Source organism: Catharus ustulatus, chromosome 3 (genome assembly GCF_009819885.2).
Source record: "Catharus ustulatus isolate bCatUst1 chromosome 3, bCatUst1.pri.v2, whole genome shotgun sequence".
NCBI classification, from domain to species: Eukaryota; Metazoa; Chordata; class Aves; order Passeriformes; family Turdidae; genus Catharus; species Catharus ustulatus.
In genome coordinates this window covers 118,014,226-118,033,688 of record NC_046223.1, presented here as the reverse complement: position 1 = coordinate 118,033,688, position 19,463 = coordinate 118,014,226, and the positions used below count along the sequence as shown (strand labels likewise).

Sequence of the window (19,463 nt, the reverse complement as noted above, 5' to 3'; positions counted from 1 at the left end):
AACAGCTCCTGTGTTTCAGCCAAAGAGGGGTTTTTTCTTTCAGAAGGTAAAACATAAAAGAGAAGTGCCTTTAAAGAAGAAAAAAAAAAGCTGTTTTCGTGTGCTGATTGCAAGACAGGGCTGATAAAAATATCCTTTGCTGGCTGAGTTTCAGTGGGGAGGGGGGACCAACGCAGTTTGTTGCTTTAGGAGAAAGCCAAGAGAAACTGAGAAACTACACAAAATAACCCCAGACAAACCCTGGTTGTTGTCTCCAACATGAAGCCCAGTTTGGGGGAGAAATGGTGCCAAAGAGAGAGGAAATGATGTGGCCCAGGCTTTCAAGGACATAATGAAATGTTGATTGGGGGGGATCTTATCACCCCGAGGCCTTTTTTGGCTGGCAGGGTTGGTTGTGGCAGTGACCTCCCTACAGACCAGCCTGGAGTGAGGCAGAGAAGTCCCTGGGATCCTCATCCCACTGTGGGTATTAGGAAAAAAATCTCTTCCTCAAAAGGGTCAGGGCATGCTGGAATCACCATCCCTGGAGGGATTTTAAAACCTTGAGGATGTGGCACTTGGGGACATGGGGCAGTGCTGGCCTTGGCAGTGCTAGGAATCAATTTTGGAAGCTGTTTCAACCCAAGTAATCCCAATTCTAAACATTTTGGTGCCACTAACTGGAACAACAAAGCACAGGCTCTACAGAAGACGTTTATTCAGGTCCTGCAGGCGGCATCGCACGTATGATACAACATTACAGTCATTTAGTATGGTACAGAAATAATTAAAAACTTTACAGCTCATTACAAAGTCTCTTTGGATTTCAGCTCATTTAAAGTACACTGAACCCCTGCAGTGTCTGACCCTGGCAGGGACACACGAGCTGGGAATGGCTCCCAGGGTTTGGGAATGGGAGAGGGCAGAAACCGAAGATGGATCCGGGGATGGAGAACAAGACACTTGACTGTGATGTGTGACCAGCCCACACTGTCCTTCACTGCCTCATCCCCTGAACTCCAGGCACCCCCAGGCTGCCCAGCCTGGCTGCTGGCCCCAGGATAAGGCACTGGGAGAACAAAACCTTGTGCAAAGAACTGGAGGAGCTGGCAGGGGGACAGCGGGAGCATCGCTGGGCACGGCTCCAGCAGCTCCACAGGGCAGGGACAGCAGCCAGGCCCTGCTTGGGAGGGGTTCCACACTGAGGGGAGGAGTGAGGGGGGTCTGGAGAGCACAGGGGTGTTGAACATTCCACCCCAAACCCCTCTGTTCAAGGACCCTGGGCGGTGCCACCACACAGAATTTGCTTCTGTTCGTTTTGCTCAACAGCGTCATGGAACAGCAAAGAGCCAAAACCTCGGGGTGAACAGGCTTGGTTTGGGACATGGACATCAAAAACACCTCAAGAGCTGAGCCTGACACAGGAAAAAGGTGTGGACAAAACCCCAGAAAGTCCCTCTGAGCTGCCTCCTCTTGGCTGGCTTGGTGGCACAGACATCCCAGCCCTACAAACATCAGGGGGGGATGGAGCCTTCCCAACCCAGCAGCACCAATTTCCAAGAGACCCACCCACAATTCAGGGGCCCAGCCAGCAGGACTGAGCCCCCCCCAGACACCAGAGATGAGACATTTGATAAAACTTGACACTCTCCTGCATGAAATCTTCTCCTTCCCTGTATAAAGTGCATGAAAATCTTGGAAAAATCTGCATAGCTATTCACACAGCAGCCTCAGTGCTGGTGGTTCCAGTTAAGAGCACCTCCTCCTTTAGGCTGAGAGTAGAGTTCTTACCATATTATCAGTAAAAAACCAGATATTATTACCTCCATGGTAATTTTTACCTCTTTTCTGCTTAGTTGGCTAAGCTGGGGTAAATTAGGATGGCTTTGAGTAGAGGAATGTGCACTCACTGTGCCAAAAATTTGAAAAACACCTTTAGAAAAGACTTCAGGTGCCCAGGAAAGCTGTGAGGAGCAGGAGAGAGTCAGGGAATCCTCCAGGAACACACTCATGGCCAAATTCAATGTTTTTGGCTTTCTGGAGGTCAGAAAAAAAGTGATTTTAGGGTGCAATTGGAGGAGAGGTTTTGTTTCCAAACTCAGAGGAGATGGTGAAAACCAACTCTGAGCAAGGTCCTCCCTCAACCAGGGCACTGTGGGCTCCTCCTGCTCTTCATTCCTGGCATCATCCCAGCCCCATGCACAGATTTGCTGCTCCTGCCCTTCCCTCCTGCAGCCTGGACCTTCCATGGGCTCTGGGAAAAGCTTGGATTCCCACCCAGCAGCACAAAAGAGGCTTCAAAAGGGACTTGGAGGTTCCTCCCTTTGCATCTCCCCCAAAGGGGCTGCTGAGCAAACAGGGAGGAGTTTTGGAAACATCCCTAAATCCAAGGATCTGAAATGCTGAGACTAAAAACACACGAGTCTGGGAGGGGCTGCTTCCCATCGGCTTCTTCCGGCAGCACATCAGAACAAAGTGCAATTAAAAACACGGGCAGGGTGGAGTTCACAGAACCAACAAGGCAGAGGAAGAGGCATCAAATTCATTAGTGGGTGGTCTTTCATTGGCAAGACTCCTCAGACCCCAGAATTAAAAGTTTCACTGTGATCATAAAACCGGTTTTGATTTTAAAACCTGGGATTTCAGCACCCGAATCCCTCACTACCAAATTCCTCCCCCATCGTGGCTTGGATGGACAGGAGCTTCGTGCAAAGGGAAAAGGGGGAAAACTGTACACTAAAAATATCTTTAAAAAGCTGCTCTGTACATTTTATATTAAGGTTCCTTGAGGAAAATGTAGGAAACACTGAAACTACTTACACCAAGCTGGAAGGATGCACAACCCCTGGCAGCTCCACGCAGGCTGCATCGGAACCCAGCCCACTTATTTCTGCTACAGATTAGTTTCTATTTTAATTTTATTCCTTCTGCATAAATGATATTAATTACAGTAAATCAGCATAATTATCTCCTTCACTAAGCATCCCTATCTCCTTTGATGCCAATGGAGCTTTCCCTTGGACCTAGGAACCAGATGTTTAAGGCACTTGGATACCCACGGGCAGCAACTGGAGAGATATTAAAGTTTAATTATTAATTTAGCATCCTAAATAGTCCCCACGTAGCTAAAACATTTATTGCTCAGGCTGTCCAATCCCCCCATGATGACTGAACAAGATACAAACAGCTCAGGATAGAAAAATCTGTGGCTTTTCAGGATTTGATAGGAAAACCAGATCAGTGCACGGACACAGGGACAGGGACAGGTCCCCTGTGCCACAGGCAGCTAAAAACCAGCCACAAATAAAATCAGGTTTTATAAAAGGCAGCCCAAAGCTCCCCCTTTCCAAGAGGAAGGCTTTTTTTGGGAACCACAGAGGCACCTCCTCTTTGGATGGTGCTGGGAGGGCTCTGTGCAGCGGGCAGGGGGTGATTGTAAAGCGCAAACATTTCATGTTCTAAAAGAATAAATAAAAATAAATAGACTGGATTGATCCTGTTATGAGGACAGAGAGCCCCTGCTTGGCAAAATTCCGAGTGTCTCCAAAGGCTGGGTGGGAACAGGGAAGCACTTCAGGGCTGACACCTCTGCAGAAATCCTCTCAGCCCACAGGGAGGAACCAAGGAGAAAGTCCTGCCACTCTGGGGAAGGCCAGAGAGGGGATCCTGTCATGGTGAGAGCAACATTGAATGATCAAAAATTCAAAAACAGGACAGAGCTGGTCATGGCCTTTCTCCCATTCCCAACAAACCAGCTGGGAAGACCACACTGCTTTCCACAGGAGAGTGGGATAACAGGGCACTGATCCAAACAGGCACCGCTCCCAGCCACATAACCCAAGGGCTGCTGCTTTAAACAAAGGGACTTTGGGGGTTCTTTATCTCCAAACCAAGTTCTGCTCCCACTTTTCTGCCTCTCTGGAATGATTCCCACGTTGCCCTTTCATGGATTACACGACACTGACACAGCTCTTGGGGAATCACAACAGAGCTGCTGCTCTGGGGAGGCTCTTCAGGAAGTGCCTGCACTTGGAGGGAAGCACTGGTGCCTGGGGAGGATTTTGTGGAAGCTGTGCTGTGGTTTGACCAAATTTCCTCTGAAAGGAGGGAGAGAAGGAGCTCATTACACCCACCCAGCGCCGGCCCCACTGCCATCGGTGCCCCCCGAGGTGCCAGGGCTTGGGACAGGAAACAAAGCATCCAGCACCACGATGAGGCAAAGAATTATCTGTCAATCACCCAGAGCAGAGAGAACAAACCCTTCATTAGTGTTTGCCACCAGCTGGAAGCTGGCATGGTTGGTTTTGCTCCCCGAAGCTCCCCCGGCCGCGCCCCAGGGCGTGTGCTGGGCTGGGCTCTCTCAGCTCGCCCAGGATTTCCTGTTCTCGGCGTTCTTCTGGCTCTTCTCCAGCCGCAGCGTGGATCCTCCTTCTGCCTTGGCCAGGGCAGTGAGGGAGGCCAGGTTGGAGGCTGAGCCAGAGAAGTTCCCACTCCTCCTGTTCTCGGCCGCCTGCAGCCTCAGGCCGGAGCTGCGGCGCCGCGCGGGGCCCGGGGCTCTCCTCACCCTGCCCGGCTTCACCAGCAATCCATAGCCAGGGTTACACCTGAAATACTGCTTGCCTCCGATGGAGCCGTCGTTCTTGCCTGCCAGAGAGAATCAGGGAGTCACAGAGTGCTCTGGGGTGGGAGGGGAGCTCAAATCCTTCTGTTGGACTCAGTGAGTCAAGGGCCTGCCTGAATCTTTCAGCCAGAGTGCGGGAATTGAATTAAAACCTTGAATGGATTGGAACATGTCAAGCTATTGTCTGGGGTTACAATAGAGTGTGATAAAAGGTCTCTGTTCTATCACCATCTGTTGAGGGTGGGGCAGTGATCCTGATCTCCCTGGGAGATATTCTGCTAATGGGCCATCCATTGAAACCAGGCAGGGCATTGTTCTTTATCTTTTCACACCCCATCCTTCCTCCAGGCAGTCATTTTCTGCTCATGGCCACTGAGTCCCACTGTGGCACTGATAAAATTACTGCATCCCATTGGGAGTTGCTCCAGCCAGGGGGAAGAGCCCAACATTTCTTACCAAGATAAAAACAGAGGTTTGGGACACTAAGGGAGCCCCTTTCTCCACTGGACTCCAGAGGAAAACCGGATTTCTCCACATCACCACTGGAGCTCCGGAGGGAAACTGCACCTTGTACAGGAGCACTGCTCCAACTGAGCCACATCTGTCACTGCAGGAGGATGCAGCCACCATGGGATGGGACTGCTGCCAACACCCTGCCTGACGGGTGTCAGGTTGTACTCTGACTGTGTCAGGGTTTGGGGTTTGTTCTTTGTAGTGCTGTATTTCTATTTTAATTTCCCTAGTAAAGAACTGTTATTCCTAATTCCCATCTCTTTGCCTGAGAGCCCCTTGATTTCAAAATTATAATAATTTGGAGAGAGGGGGTTTACATTCTCCATTTCAAAGAGAAGCTCCTGCCTTTCTCAGCAGACACCTGTCCTCCAAACTAAAACAGCAACTTTTCCTTCTTTGTCCATATATAAGCCACACCTGATTATAAGCCACACTTCGGGTTCAGACCAAAATTTTAGTCAAAATGGTGCGGCTTATAATGGTGAAATTACTGTACTTTAATAATTTAGAAATAGCAAAAGGCGTGTCAAAACCATCAAAAGTTCTTAATCTCACATCCTTCCCTCTCAGCACCTTCCACTGTCCCAGCACCCCCTGACTTGGGTGCTCCCAGGGATGTGCCACCCTCACAGGGAAGGGTTTTTATCCTACAAAATGGGTTTTTGTTCTGTGCAAATTGGTGCTACTGCACCCAGGGAAGAGGCAAGGAAAAAGTGGTGAGAGGGAGCATGACTGTTCCCTAAAAATCCACCCTGGAGGTGAAATTTTCCTGCTGAACCCCAGCAAGGCCACTGCATGGAGTGACTCTGAATGGGACACTGCCTTCCTACTTGCTCTGTAATTTCTCCAGAAGTGGTAAACAGTCAGTTCCATTACCAAAGTACCAGGAAGGAAGGGATAGCAGGCATTTAAAAGAGTTTCTGGCTGTCTGAGTTGATGTTTCAAGTTGAGGATTGTCACTCCTGCCATGTTGTAAACCCTCCACAGAACAGGAAGGATAATCTCCCTATGCTGGTGCTGTTGAGATCTTTCTATTTCTCATTTTAAAATTCTCAGGATGACTGTTCAGGGATTTCTCCCATGCATAAAGGGAAGGTGGAAAGATCCAACAGCTCTTTAAATGACATAAAGTCACCCCTTTGGCTTTTGGGGTGTTTCCTTCTCCATTCCACCACCATCAGTTGGGTCCAATGCACCCTCACGTGGCCAGGACTTGGATGCCCAGGTCCAGATATGCTCCAACAAATCAGGGTCTTAATTCTTGTGGAAACAGAAGGGGGGTGGAAAAAATTCCAGCAACATCAGCAGCTGAGTCCTCAACAGTCCAAAAATCTCCTGACTTTTCCATGGAATCTGCTGCTGACTGGGATGTGCAAACAGAATCAGCACTGGAGTAGCCTGACAGGGAAGGTGACCTTCCAAAACTGAAATGAAGCTGTAAAAATATATATATATATATTTAAAATGAGGCACAAATCCAGAACTGAGGAACTACTACAGCTTGCAAAAGAATCAAGAGCTGCAGTTTGCTTTCCAGGATGGAAAACTCCAGAGAGTTTTCTGAAACCAGCTGGCAAGTCACTGCTCAGTTCAGGTGTAATGAGCACACAGGGAGATTTGGGAGCTCTGGATCCTGGACAGTGTTCTGCTGGATGAACTGCTCCAAGCCCAGGGAAATGTGCAGCAGGGAGGAGTGCAGGATGTGCAGATTCACCACCCAGCCTGGGAATGCTGCACTTGGCTGAAAGGATTGGAATAAGGAGTTTTACATGGCCTGGGTAACCCAAATTCTCTCACTGCCACTGCACCTCCCCTGCATTTCAGCAGGGATCAAATCCCAGCCATCCTCTTGAGCTGGAGACACCCCATTCCCACACCAACAGCACAGGAACTGCACCCTGGTCTCCAAAAAAATCCTGGGAACCCTAAAACCTGGGAGTTCCACAGCTGTACAGGCAAGAACCAGGCAGGGAGAACAAATGAGGTGGTGAAAGAAACCTCAAATTATCTGTATGACCTGGTGGGCAGTGGATGATTATTTCCCACTGCTTTTCACATATACAGGAGTGTGCATGTGTATATATATAAAATAAATATATATATATATATTCACTATATATATATACACACACAGAAATAGTCTTTTGCAATTTTAAAGCTTACTTAAAAATAAAATCCTATTACAGTTTAATAACTATTAAGAGACTTTGCAACTCGTTTAGCCTCAATGTCCCTCTGAGCTAAATCCCACAGCTCCTGTTGGGCTTTCAACACCCTGATCCTCACAGAAGAAGCCCAGGAGAGAATCCTGCAGACACAAGGCCTGTCTCCTGCAGCTATTGCTTACCAAAAGGCATGGAAAAGGAATTCTGATTCCTACTTCCAGTGTAAGAAGCCAAAAGGAATGACTGAAAAGGGACAGTCAGGGATTACAGAATGATTTGGGTTGGCATCTCAAAGGGCTTGGGAGTGAGAGCAGGTTTGGAATAAGGTGACAGCAGGGAACACCTTTTACATTTCCCTTTTCAAAATGCCCCCTGCAATGGGCAATAAAGCCACAGTGGGTAATAACCCCCCAAAAAAGCAGCTTTAGGATGAGCTCTGCCAGCTGGGACACACCAGCTGCAGGGGATGTTTTACCTGAAGGCAAATCCAGCTCCACACCAACCCATATTCCATCCTGGAAGTCTGTGGGCCCAATGTATCTCACAGTGCCTGTTTTATTTGTGCCAACTGTGACATATTCTCCTTCCTTCAGCCACTCAGGGATTTCGTTGGTATCTTCTGAGTCAGAAATCACCTCCAGTTTTTCCTCCGCTGTCTCTGACCCGTTGTGGTTCAGTCCACGGGCACTGGATGTGCTCTTTTCTCCTTCCTGCTGCTCCTCTGTGCCCAGGGAACTCGTGGCATCTGCCCCCAGCATGCTTGTAAAGGATCTCAGCTCTGATGTTTTCACCTTCTGGATTTTGAAGGGGGAGGCTGCAGCGCTGGGCTGGTCAGGATGAGCTTTGGGAAACCCCAGTTCTGAAGCCCCAGGATATGTTTCCTTTTTCCTGGCTTGTCCTGCTGACTCCAGTGATTGTTTGGATATTGACTCCTTCAGAGTGGAGGTAGAGAGAAGAGGTTTTGCATCAGTGGCTGCAGAGGCATCGTTTCCCTGCTCGCTGGGGTAAGGAGAAGTGCACGACTTTCCATTGACTTCAGGGCCGTCCCTCGGTCTGGGGGGAGCACTTGGAAGGCTGAAGGTGGGGGGATTCTCCCTCTTTGTGGCCAGAGAGCTCTCAGAAGCCCTGTCTGAGTGTCCCTGCACATCAGAAAGGAGCTGAGCCTGAGGGGAGTCACTCCCTGCAGGTGCTGGACCTCCCGGCTGAGCCACAGCGTCGCTTCCCGCTGCCAGGGCCTCGGAGAGGGTGGCTGTGGAGACACTGTGGGAAAAATACCCACTGGAGGCTTCACTCAGGGGGCTTGGAGGTCCCTCCTGGCTGTCCTGGGCCTGGCTGTCCCCTGTGGGCTGCTGCAAAGGCACTTTGGGTGTCTTCTCCAGACTCTTGTCCACCTCGGGCGTCTGCGCCAGCGTTTCCAGCGGCTTCGCTGCTTCCTCCTGGTTCATCTGGAACACAGGGGGAGAGGGAACGTGGGGCTCTGTTATCCCAAATAAAACCCACACACCAGACCTCTGAGCTTATCTAAATCCCTGGGCAGCTGCCATCTCCAGAAGATGGAAGCTGATCCCAAGTCAGCCCTGCCAGCCTGGGAGGATTGTCAGCTCGCTCCTTCCATTAAGAAGGGAAATGTCAACCCCAAGAAATACACTCCCCAATATTTACTGAAAAATTATTTATATTACAGGAATGGTCATTTGCTGTTTGAACAGCAGGATTTATAGGGAAGGGAAAGCAAGCTGTGATCCATAAGTCTCTCACAGTTATTTGGCTTAACTCTCTGGGTGGATAAATCATCCCCCTGCACCTAAAGTGTCATTTCTGTCCCCATTTCCAAATGCCATTCCCACCTCAGTGCTGCCAGCACCTCGCACTTCCAGAGGATGAAATTAACTGCACCTCATGAGATTAACAGCCCATTTCAGTGATGTATTTCTTGGCTGTAAAGTTTCCTAAATCTGATAGATCAATATCTTTTGCCAGCACATGTACTCTAAAAGATTAGGATGTCTCTAAATCTCTTTGGGAAGGAGGGAGGGGGGAGAGTCCTAATAGGAAGGGGGGGAAAAAAAAGAGGTTGGAGATGGGTAGATCTGAACAAATCCTGTCTCAGGTGAGCATTTTTGTTCATTATTCACAATTTTGTGATTTCTCCCATCTAGTGGTTGAGTGTCCCAAACTACAGGATTTTTCAGCTTATTCCCAAAATGCCTTTTCTACTGGAAACTTAAGCAGCATTTGAAGAAAGAGGGATTTGACTGGCTTACTAGAATTTCAGAACCAAAGGTTTGCTATTGCTAAGTGAAATGTAATAAAAAAATTTAAAAATATGTTAGCAGATTAAAAACATATTGTTCATTTTCTTATGGCAAGGGTGGTGTCCATGTGGACTCAGGAGCTTTGCTCTTTCTCTGGATTTTCCCTTTGGATAACAGAGTTTTTTAAGACAATGAAAGCACAGTGGGAGGAAGTTGATGTGCTGCTCAGGAGACTGAAGTTCTGCTGAAATTGAGAGATCACAGGCTTTATTTTCTCTCCAGCTTAGCAAGTTTTTCCATGGTATCATGGCAAAATGGGGAATTAAGCTCCACACTTAGAACAGCCACATCCTGCTTATAGACACTGTCAGAGCCTAGAAATTTTCCTTTTGAAGCAGCAAACCAGCTAAATTTCAGCTAATTATCTGCTAATGCTTTCAAATATAAAAGTGTAACCAGGAATAGGAGAGGAGATTTTACCAGGACCTAAAACACCCAGCAGAATTTCAGTGTCTCACAGCGAGGCAGCAGCACAAATGCAACAGGTTTGAAGCAGCTGAAGCTTTGGCCACCTCTGGCAGGTGAATATAAAAATTGTATCCTCACATCCTGGGATGTGCTCACCTGTTTTATCCTTGCAGCACTGGCATCCAGAGTGGCTGACTGAACCATGATTCTTGGGACAGCCTGAGGGGAGGGAAATGAAGAGGATCATTCGATGAAAGGATTAATTATTGGCAAATTGGTAAATGTTAAAGCTGGTGTTTGAAATTTTGGGATCCTAAGCAAGGCTTTGTCATGTAAGGATGAAAAACTAAACCAGACTCTCAGTACTTCAAATGGAGTTTGTCAAAAAAAGAGGGAGAGAGGCTTTTTACACAGGCAGAGGGAATAGATTTTAGTTTTAAGCTAAAAAAGATTTAGGTTAGATATTAGGATAGAATTGTTCCCTGTGAGGGTGGGGTGCCCAGAGAAGCTGTGACTGCCCCTGGATCCCTGGAAATGCTCAAAAACTTCTGGATGTGGCACTTGAGGACATGGATTGGTCCTGACCATGGGGGTGGTGCTGGGTTATTGCATCCTGAAGGATCTATGGTTTGATCCCCAGAACTCTTTCTCCTTTTCCAGTCTCTAAATTCAGCTTGGATCTGAGCATTATTGGCTCAAACTCCAAAAGCAGGGCAGAATGCAGGTCTGTGCATCCCCTTTTCCAGGAGGACATTCCCACTGCCTGCTGCACAGGGCTGGACACACAGGCACTGACAATAAACAGCCCCCCCTTGCTCCATATTCAGGTTTTTATGTTGCAGGTTTGAAATAATCCCTCTCCTGAGAGCTGAGCAGCACACTGTGACACCTGATATAAATCTGAGGTTATGCTGTCAGCTTGGGCTGTCACACAGGAGGGGAAGGAACCAGCAGGTCAGTGCAGAACCTTGGGAAAGGGAAGCATGAAGAGAAGGAGAGAGGAGAAAAAGGCAGAAACATCTCTTGAGCACTGTTAAATATTCACTGCAAGGGCAGGTTCAGATTTTGAGGGGAAAAACTCCATCAGGCAGACACATTACAAAGTTTATTACGATTATAAGCCGCATGTTACAATACAGAGTGTGATAAAAGGTATCTGTTCTATCACCATCTGTTGAGGGTGGGGCAGTGATCCTGATCTCCATGGGAGATATTCTGCTAATGGGCATCCATTGAAACCAGGCAGGGCATTGTTCTTTATCTTTTCACAACCCATCCTTCCTCCAGCCAGTCATTTTCTGCTCATGGCCATTGAGTCCCACTGTGGCACTGATAAAATTACTGCATCCCATTGGGAGTTGCTCCAGCCAGGGGGAAGAGCCCAACATTTCTTACCAAGATAAAAACAGAGGGTTTGGGACACTAAGGGAGCCCCTTTCTCCACTGGGTTTGGAGTTTGTTTCTTTGTAGTGCTGTATTTCTATTTTAATTTCCCTAGTACAGAACTGTTATTCCTAATTCCCATCTCTTTGCCCGAGAGCCCCTTGATTTCAAGATTATAATAATTTGGAGGGAGGGGGTTTACATTCTCCATTTCAAAGAGAAGCTCCTGCCTTTCTCAGCACACACCTGTCCTCCAAACTAAAACAGTAACTTTTCATTCTCTGTCCATATCTAAGCCACATCTGATTGTAAGCCACACTTCGGGTTTGGACCAAAATTTTAGTCAAAATTTTAGTCAAACACACAGGCAGTGCTCAGCTCCCAGACCTCAACATTCTGTTTAAAGCACTGAAACCTTCCAGCTGAAGAGAGAGGAATCTCTTCTTGCACCCCTTCTAAGCCCAGTAAAGCAGGACTATGATTTACCCTCAAGAGGAACAAACATGGGAGAGAAGAAGTTTTTATTTATACAGAGATTGCCAGGCATTAAAAACCAAGGTGGATCAAGGTATAAAATAAAAAAAGAAAAAATGGGCAAAACCCCAACAGGGTCACCATGGACCCAAATAAAGTTTTTTGAAGACATTAAAGCTCCAGTTCAAGCAAAGGGAGGAGGAGGGGTTTTTGCTTGTTCCTGAACCTGCTAAATAAAAATTCACCACTGGAACAGGGTTCAGAGCAGACTGGCTCTGTTTGGTGTGCACAAGTTTGTGCATTTTGAGATCCTCACTAGGTCAGGGTCTGGGGCTCCAGGAAGCAGATGGATCAGAATAAACCAATGAAGAAACACTACAAAGTTTTATAAAATTTTATAAAATTTGTTCCAGCTCAGAACTGGAATAAGGAAAAGTATTTAAAGCTATCTCTCAGTTCTTTTGATTCCCTTTTCTCCCTCTAAAACAAATAAACAGAGTAAAAAATTCATTTGGGTTTTTTTATCTCTCCAAATCCATAAAAATCTAAAAATCCAATCGGTATCACACAGCAAAAGAAAACCATTAGGCTTTAATCACTCCTCATCAAGTTCTCCTCCTGAAAGCACGACAGATCTCCAAGTTCCAGTAAAAAAAACCAGGGAGAAAAAAGCAATTTGAGAGGTGGCACTTGCCCAGCTTTGGGGCTGACAAAAGCAGCAGGGCAGGAACAGCCTCGCTGGGGCACGAGGGCTGGGGTGAAATCCAAATTCCTTGGGGAGAGGAGACCCTGAAAACAAAGTGTTGGGACTAGCTGGGAAGATGTTGCTGGATGAAAAATAATTCTGGATGCAGAGCCAAATTCTATCATGAAATGTTTGTAGACAGTGGCTGCTAAACTTGATGTCTCTTATTTACCCACTGGCAACACAGGAGCCTTTTACAGTGATGATTTCTGGCAGAATTTCTTCAACCAAGCTGACAAATCACAGAGTGAGGGAGAACATGAAAGCTTTTCACTTTAAAGCATCTTTGATTGTCTTCTCCTAGGAGCTGCTGCTCTGTGCAGGGAGGTGATGAGGATATAAAGGAGCTGGACATGCCCCAGGGGGGAGCACTCACATCCCAAAAATCCCCCAAGTGCTGGGATAATCCCACAGTGTGGGCAGCAGGGGAGGGGGGGATTCTGCCTCCAGAGCCTAAAGGGGCTCCAGGAGAGCTGGAGACGGACTGGGGACAAGGGATGGAGGGACAGGACACAGGGAATGGCTTCCCTGGGTGGGATATTGGGAAGGAATTCCTGGCTGGGAGGGTGGGGAGGTCCTGGAATAGAATTCCCAGAGAAGCTGTGGCTGCCCCTGGATCCCTGGCAGTGTCCAAGGCCAGGCTGGAAGGGTTTGGAGCAGCCTGGGACAGTGGAAGATGTCCCTGCCATGGCAGGGGTGGAACTGGGAGAGCTTCAGGGTCCCTTCCAACCCAAACCATTGCAGGATTCCATGGTGATTCCATGAATCTTTGATCTCTACAAATGCACATTTTCTGCTCACTGTGCACATTCTCTGAGGTGTCCAAATTAGAGCCCAAAAGCATTTGTGTGTCTCTGCCCAGTTACAGATGCACCACCATTAATCCTGAATGAACATTTTTTTTTTCATCCCATATATTCCACATGTGGAATGGCCACCTCCTCCAGGAGCTCCCAAAACACATTTGGGATTAAACACTTTGTGAAATGCCTCTGGCAGCAGTGAGTGATGACCTCAGTGCAAAGCCTTTGGTTTGGTGTCACTTGGATGAAAATCCCTCAGTATTAACAGCTGATATGAAAAAAGCTCAGTGGCATTTAAGAGAGCAGAGCAGGCCAGTGCAGCCAAGAATTGCCCTGTGAATGGCAGGTATGCTTTAGCCAAGGCTGATACAGTCCTAAAAGGACATTATCCCAAAATTCCACTGCTCTTCTCCTTGCTTTCCCAGGAGTGGCTGAAGCAAGGACCTTCCCACTGACAGTGTGATGGCCCCATCATTATTTAACAGCAGCTACTGGGAACTTCTGCAGCAGGACAGAGATTTAAATTCATTAAACAGAGATTTAAATCAGTCTGGAGCACTCAAGATAAAATACTTCCACAAGGTGTGCACAGAAATTCACGGAGAATTCCAAATTACCCCCTCCAAAAAATAATCAATTTCTAAAAGACACACCCCCCCAACAATATTCCTCTTGAAAATTATTTTTAATTTGAGGGCAAAGTCATTAATTACTCAAATACAAAATCACCTGCTCTCCACAAGGAGAGCTGAAATCCAGTGCAAGTTAATTTGTTGGGTTTTTTGGTGTTTGCTCATTTTCTTCTCTAAACACACTCTGCATTTAAATATTAACCCATCACCCCCCTCTTACTCCACATTCTGGATGTGGAACGTTTCAGCTCACAGTAACACTCCAGAATTCCCCATTTCTAGTAGAATTTATACAAAATTAACCACACCATTCCCTATGCAGCTCATTTCTAGGTCCTGGCAGATTAAAAGAGTAATTCATGCCCATTTCTAAGTTAGTTTGTAAAGAAATTCGACTTTGTGGTTTGAAACTTCCAAATCCAGTTTTCCACACTGATTCTCATAAAAAAATATTTGTATTTGAGGATGACAGGGAAAACTGAGCTCAGAAAGAAATCAAAACACCAACAACTGAGTCACAAGGAGACACACGAGCTCTGCTGATTGTAGCATCTAAATGATTTTTCACTTGAAACTCTGGGAAAAAAAAAAGCTTTTAAGATGTTAAAGAAGGTTCTCTGAGGCCATATTATTTACATTTGATTAAGGAATGTCAGTTCTAGCAATTCTACTGTGCACCAGGGCCATCCATGAAACTGTTATTTTTTAATGGAGTGCCAAAAAAAGGGGTTTTGTCTATTTAGAAAGCCTTTCATTAACTGCATTTTAACATTAATTTCCATGTCTGCATCAGAAGGTGGAAGGCAAAGAAGTGACAGCTGCCCTCTCCATGTGGTTACAGCATAAAGCAAAAATGAATTATATGGAAACTCAAAGAGTTTATATTTTTAAAAAAATAAATCTGAGACATCTGAGCATCCAAAAAAGGAAGGTGACCAAAATCCACTCACCAAATTGGCCACAGGAATGCCAAAAAAACCCAGAAATTGGAATTTAATGTGTGCATTTTTAATGCCAGCACCCAGTGATGCCCTGAAATGTGATTACAGAGGCAGTTCCTGGAGAACCACGGGGTCACAAGGGAAAAGAACAGGAATTCTGCTTGGTGCACACTGGGAAAGCCTCAGCATGAGAATAAAAAAAAAAAAAAAAGGAGTTTCAATTCCTGCATAATATAATTAAGCACAGACAGATGAAACTCTGCTTCTCCCTCCACCTCTATATTTTACACAAAGATTTTAAGCTTCTCCCCCCATCAGCAGTGAGGCTCCAAATCTTGCACTCTGTGCTTCTCAGCTTTTTCAAGAACAGGTTGGGGGAATAAAAAGCAATTCCAGCCATCGAGAAAGCTTTAAATTATTGGCTTCTTTTTTTTTTTTTTTTAAATATTTTTTTATTTACAGACTGCTGGCAATTAATTTAAAGGCACCAGATAAAGGAGAAAATAGGCATTTTCTAACTTTAAAGTATATAAACAGCTCCATCAGAACCCAATCTTTTAGGTACATAAACAGCTTCATCGGAAGCCGTTCTGCGAGTTACATAAAGAATCCTATTATGCCAAATTAATTCCATCTAACTAATTAGAGAGCAGGAAGTTCTTTCAATTATTTTATGTGCTGTCTGAGAAACACACTTGAATACGAGAGCAGATTTCATTAATTGCGGTTCATTATTCTCCAGATTAGTTACTAAACTTGCAGCAGAAGGTCAAAGACAGCAATTTTGTTCAGTGCCACCACCTTGACTGGAATCTCTGCCTTTTTGGGTTTTTTTTTCAAGCTCAAGCAAGCACCCTAAACAAGGGAAGATCCCTTTGTAAAGCTAATTTTGGGTGGGCTCGCTCACCTTGATGCTGTTCTATGGGCAGGACTGAAATAAAAAGCTGCTGAAATAATTTTGAAAGTGTGTTTTTTTATAATGATAGATCAGAACTGATCTCCCCTTTTACCAGGACAGGATCAGAGATGTGGTAGCACATCCACTTGGAATAGTTGTGGTGAACTTAACTTCAAACCTGGGAAAAGGTTCAGTGCTGCTCCTTTGGAAAACTGACTTTTCATGGAATCATAGAATATCCTGGGCTGGCAGGGACCCACCAGGATCATCCAGTGAAACCCAAAATCCCACCCTGCGCATCCCTGGGAGCATTGTCCAAATTCTCCTGGAGCTGTGATAATGATCTCTGTGGGAGATATTCTGCTAATGGGCATCCATTGAAACCAGGCAGGGCATTGTTCTTTATCTTTTCACAGCCCATCCTTCCTCCAGCCAGTCATTTTCTGCTCATGGCCATTGAGTCCCACTGTGGCACTGATAAAATTACTGCATCCCATTGGGAGTTGCTCCAGCCAGGGGGAAGAGCCCAACATTTCTTACCAAGATAAAAACAGAGGCTTTGGGACACTAAGGGAGCCCCTTTCTCCACTGGACTCCAGAGGAAAACCGGATTTCTCCACATCACCATTGGAGCTCCGGAGGGAAACTGCACCTTGTACAGGAGCACTGCTCCAACTGAGCCACATCTGTCACTGCAGGAGGATGCAGCCACCATGGAATGGGACTGCTGCCAACACCCTGCCTGACGGGTGTCAGGTTGTACTCTGACTGTGTCAGGGTTTGGGGTTTGTTTCTTTGTAGTGCTGTATTTCTATTTTAATTTCCCTAGTAAAGAACTGTTATTCCTAATTCCCGTATCTTTGCCTGAGAGCCCCTTGATTTCAAAATTATAATAATTTGGAGGGAGGGGGTTTACATTCTCCATTTCAAAGAGAGGCTCCTGCCTTTCTCAGCAGACACCTGTCCTCCAAACTAAAACAGCAACTTTTCATTCTTTGTCCATATATAAGCCACACCTGATTATAAGCTGCACTTTGGGTTCGGACCAAAATTTTAGTCAAAATGGTGCGGCTTATAATGGTGAAATTACTGTAAATTCATTCTATTACACAGATCCACTGGTCATGGAAACCCTGGGCTGCTCTCCAGTGCAAGCATGGAAGCATCACATATTCCTCTTATTTTTTAAAAAAACAAAGCATTAATAGCATTTCCTCTCCTATTAAAAATCACTGAGATCATGACCTGGTTGACTTTCCATAGCATAAACTAAAACCTCATTAAAGAGATGTCTCTGTAGTTGAAAACTTGATTTCTAGACAAATCATCCACGACTGATCTTGAGCAGAAAGGAGTGGGAACAGGTGGTTGAGACTAGAGGCAGGAAATGAGGCCTCGTTTCTCCTCTCAGCTCTCACTGATTCACTGAGGATTCAAGAAGGTGTGAAAGGCTCTCACTGCAATTGTAAGAGCACCTATTTGCATCTTTCCATACCCAAATACCTTTAAAGAAAGTCACCACCTTCATTTTAATTCTCTACAGTTCATAGATGAGGAGGTTTGTACAATTTCAGCCTCAACACCAAGCAAAAGGCAACATGAAAATGCAAAATGAATCCCCAATCAAGCTAAAAATATTTCAAAACTGCCTCATTCTTATTTGTGCTATATGTGCCAGAAATTACTTTTGAAAATGTTTAAGTGTTAGTAGATTTATTTTTGCTCTATTTATTATTTTACTGCATTTCCATTATGCCAAAACAACTTCCTGTGCTCCTGGGAGGTTCTTGTTTAATTTTAGTTGTAGCAAACAAAATACCTGGATTCATGCACAAAAAAAAAAAAAAAAAAGAAAAAAGAAAATACTCTTTAAAATGTTTGGCTGCATGGCAAGAGGTGAGGAAAAGTCTGAGTTATGAGGGTGAGAGCAGAGCCAGCATTGGGCAGAAACTTTCTGGAGATCTGGCTCCAGATTCATCCTCACAGCAGTTTGTTAAACCTTCAAAATTTACTCTAGAGGGAAACATTCCTTTAGAAAATAAACTACAGCTTCACAAATAAAGGAGATTATATGATTTACAATGGGATTCTCTATTTTTAGAGGACAGAGGTGTTTTTTTCAGTCAGCTTGACCATGCATCAACTTCTGCTCAGAGCACAGAAGCCACATCTGGAGCAGGTGGGAGCTTTGCAGCACAACATCCAAAAGGTAAAAAAGGAAATCCAAGGTTTCCCTGACATGTGGAATAGATAAGAAGGAACAAAAGCAACTGCCCCCAGTACACAGGAAAAGATGGTAAAAGGTGACATGAGCTAGGGTGAGGGCTGGGAGGGAGGGGATGTGAAATAAGGAATTAAAAATAGAATTACATTTTCCTCCTGGCAATACACAAACAACACTAAGTGCCCTTCATAAATTTCCCCATTGTTGCTGGGAGTGGGAGGCCTATAAATCACCCTGGGAGTGGAGCTGGCACTTGTAAAAAGCCAAGTGGGCTGAGTGTGTGTCAATAAGTTCCAGCAGCTCCAGCATCCCTGGGCAGGATGGAGGGGAAATGGATCATGAGCTTTGCTGTGCCTAAAAGCTTGGTTTGCTCTGCAACAACTTTTATAAAACAGCTCTGTGCCAGCAAGGCCAGCAGCACTCACCAATATTGGATTTTGTGGGTGATTTAATGCTTTACCTGCTGTGCTAAGGGGGAGCTCTGCCTGCCCTTTTTCTCATCTCTAACAGGGAACAGGGACTTCAGCAGCTTTGGCATCTGAGGCACAAAGGACTTGACAGGATTCAGGTAGGAAGCAGCCAGGCTACCAATACCTGTTGGAGAAAAAAATATTAATACATTAAAAGAGTTATTCTTTGCAAAAAGGGGAAAAAAATACAAACAACAAACCAAAGCTGACCCAAAACTCTCTATAAAAAATTTAAACAACTTCTTCCCAGTCTAAGATGACTTCTGTGGTCAAAGAATTAACCAAGGGAAAGCACTCTGACTTTTTGGGACACTCAAGAGCTGCAGTGACTTTATCCCAAATTCAGGAAGTTCCCTGAGCTGCAGAAGAGCCCTTACCTGGATCAGGAGTGTCCTGAGCCCTCACCTGGGGATTAGGAATTTCCTGAGCCCTTACTTGGATCAGGAATTTCCTGAGCCCTTATTTCCTGAGCCCTTACCTGGATCAGGAATTTCCTGAGCCCTAATTTCCTGAGCCCTTACCTGGATCAGGAATTTCCTGAACCCTTATTTCCTGAGCCCTCACCTGGATCAGAGTCTCCTGAGCCCTGACCTGGATCAGGAATTTCCTGAGCCCTTATCTGGATCAGGAGTGTCCTGAGCCCTTACCTAGATTAGGAATTTCCTGACCCCTCACCTGGATCAGAGTTTCCTGAGCCCTTATTTCCTGAGCTCTCACCTGGATCAGAGTTTCCTGAGCCCTCACCTGCATCAGGAATTTCCTGAGCCCTTACCTAGATCAGGAATTTCCTGAGCCCTTATTTCCTGAGTCCTTACCTAGATCAGGAATTTCCTGAGCCCTTATTTCATGAGTCCTTACCTAGATCAGGAATTTCCTGAGTCCTTACCTAGAT

The 19,463-nt window shown here is 45.8% G+C and overlaps 1 protein-coding gene across 2 annotated transcripts in view; it reads right to left on the bottom strand.

The window, feature by feature from the left end:
- Positions 1-680: 680 nt before the first annotated feature.
- The window catches only part of KIF13B (kinesin family member 13B), a 116,086-nt gene continuing 97,303 nt past the window's right edge, over positions 681-19,463 (bottom strand). For both annotated transcript variants that reach the window (XM_033053673.1, XM_033053674.1), the window contains 4 exons: positions 18,562-18,695; positions 10,158-10,220; positions 7,754-8,723; positions 681-4,623 (listed from right to left, as the gene is read on the bottom strand). In XM_033053673.1, coding sequence (XP_032909564.1) covers positions 4,340-4,623; positions 7,754-8,723; positions 10,158-10,220; positions 18,562-18,695 — 1,451 coding nt within the window. In that variant the 3' untranslated portion in view covers positions 681-4,339. The remainder of the gene's footprint in view (positions 4,624-7,753; positions 8,724-10,157; positions 10,221-18,561; positions 18,696-19,463) is intronic.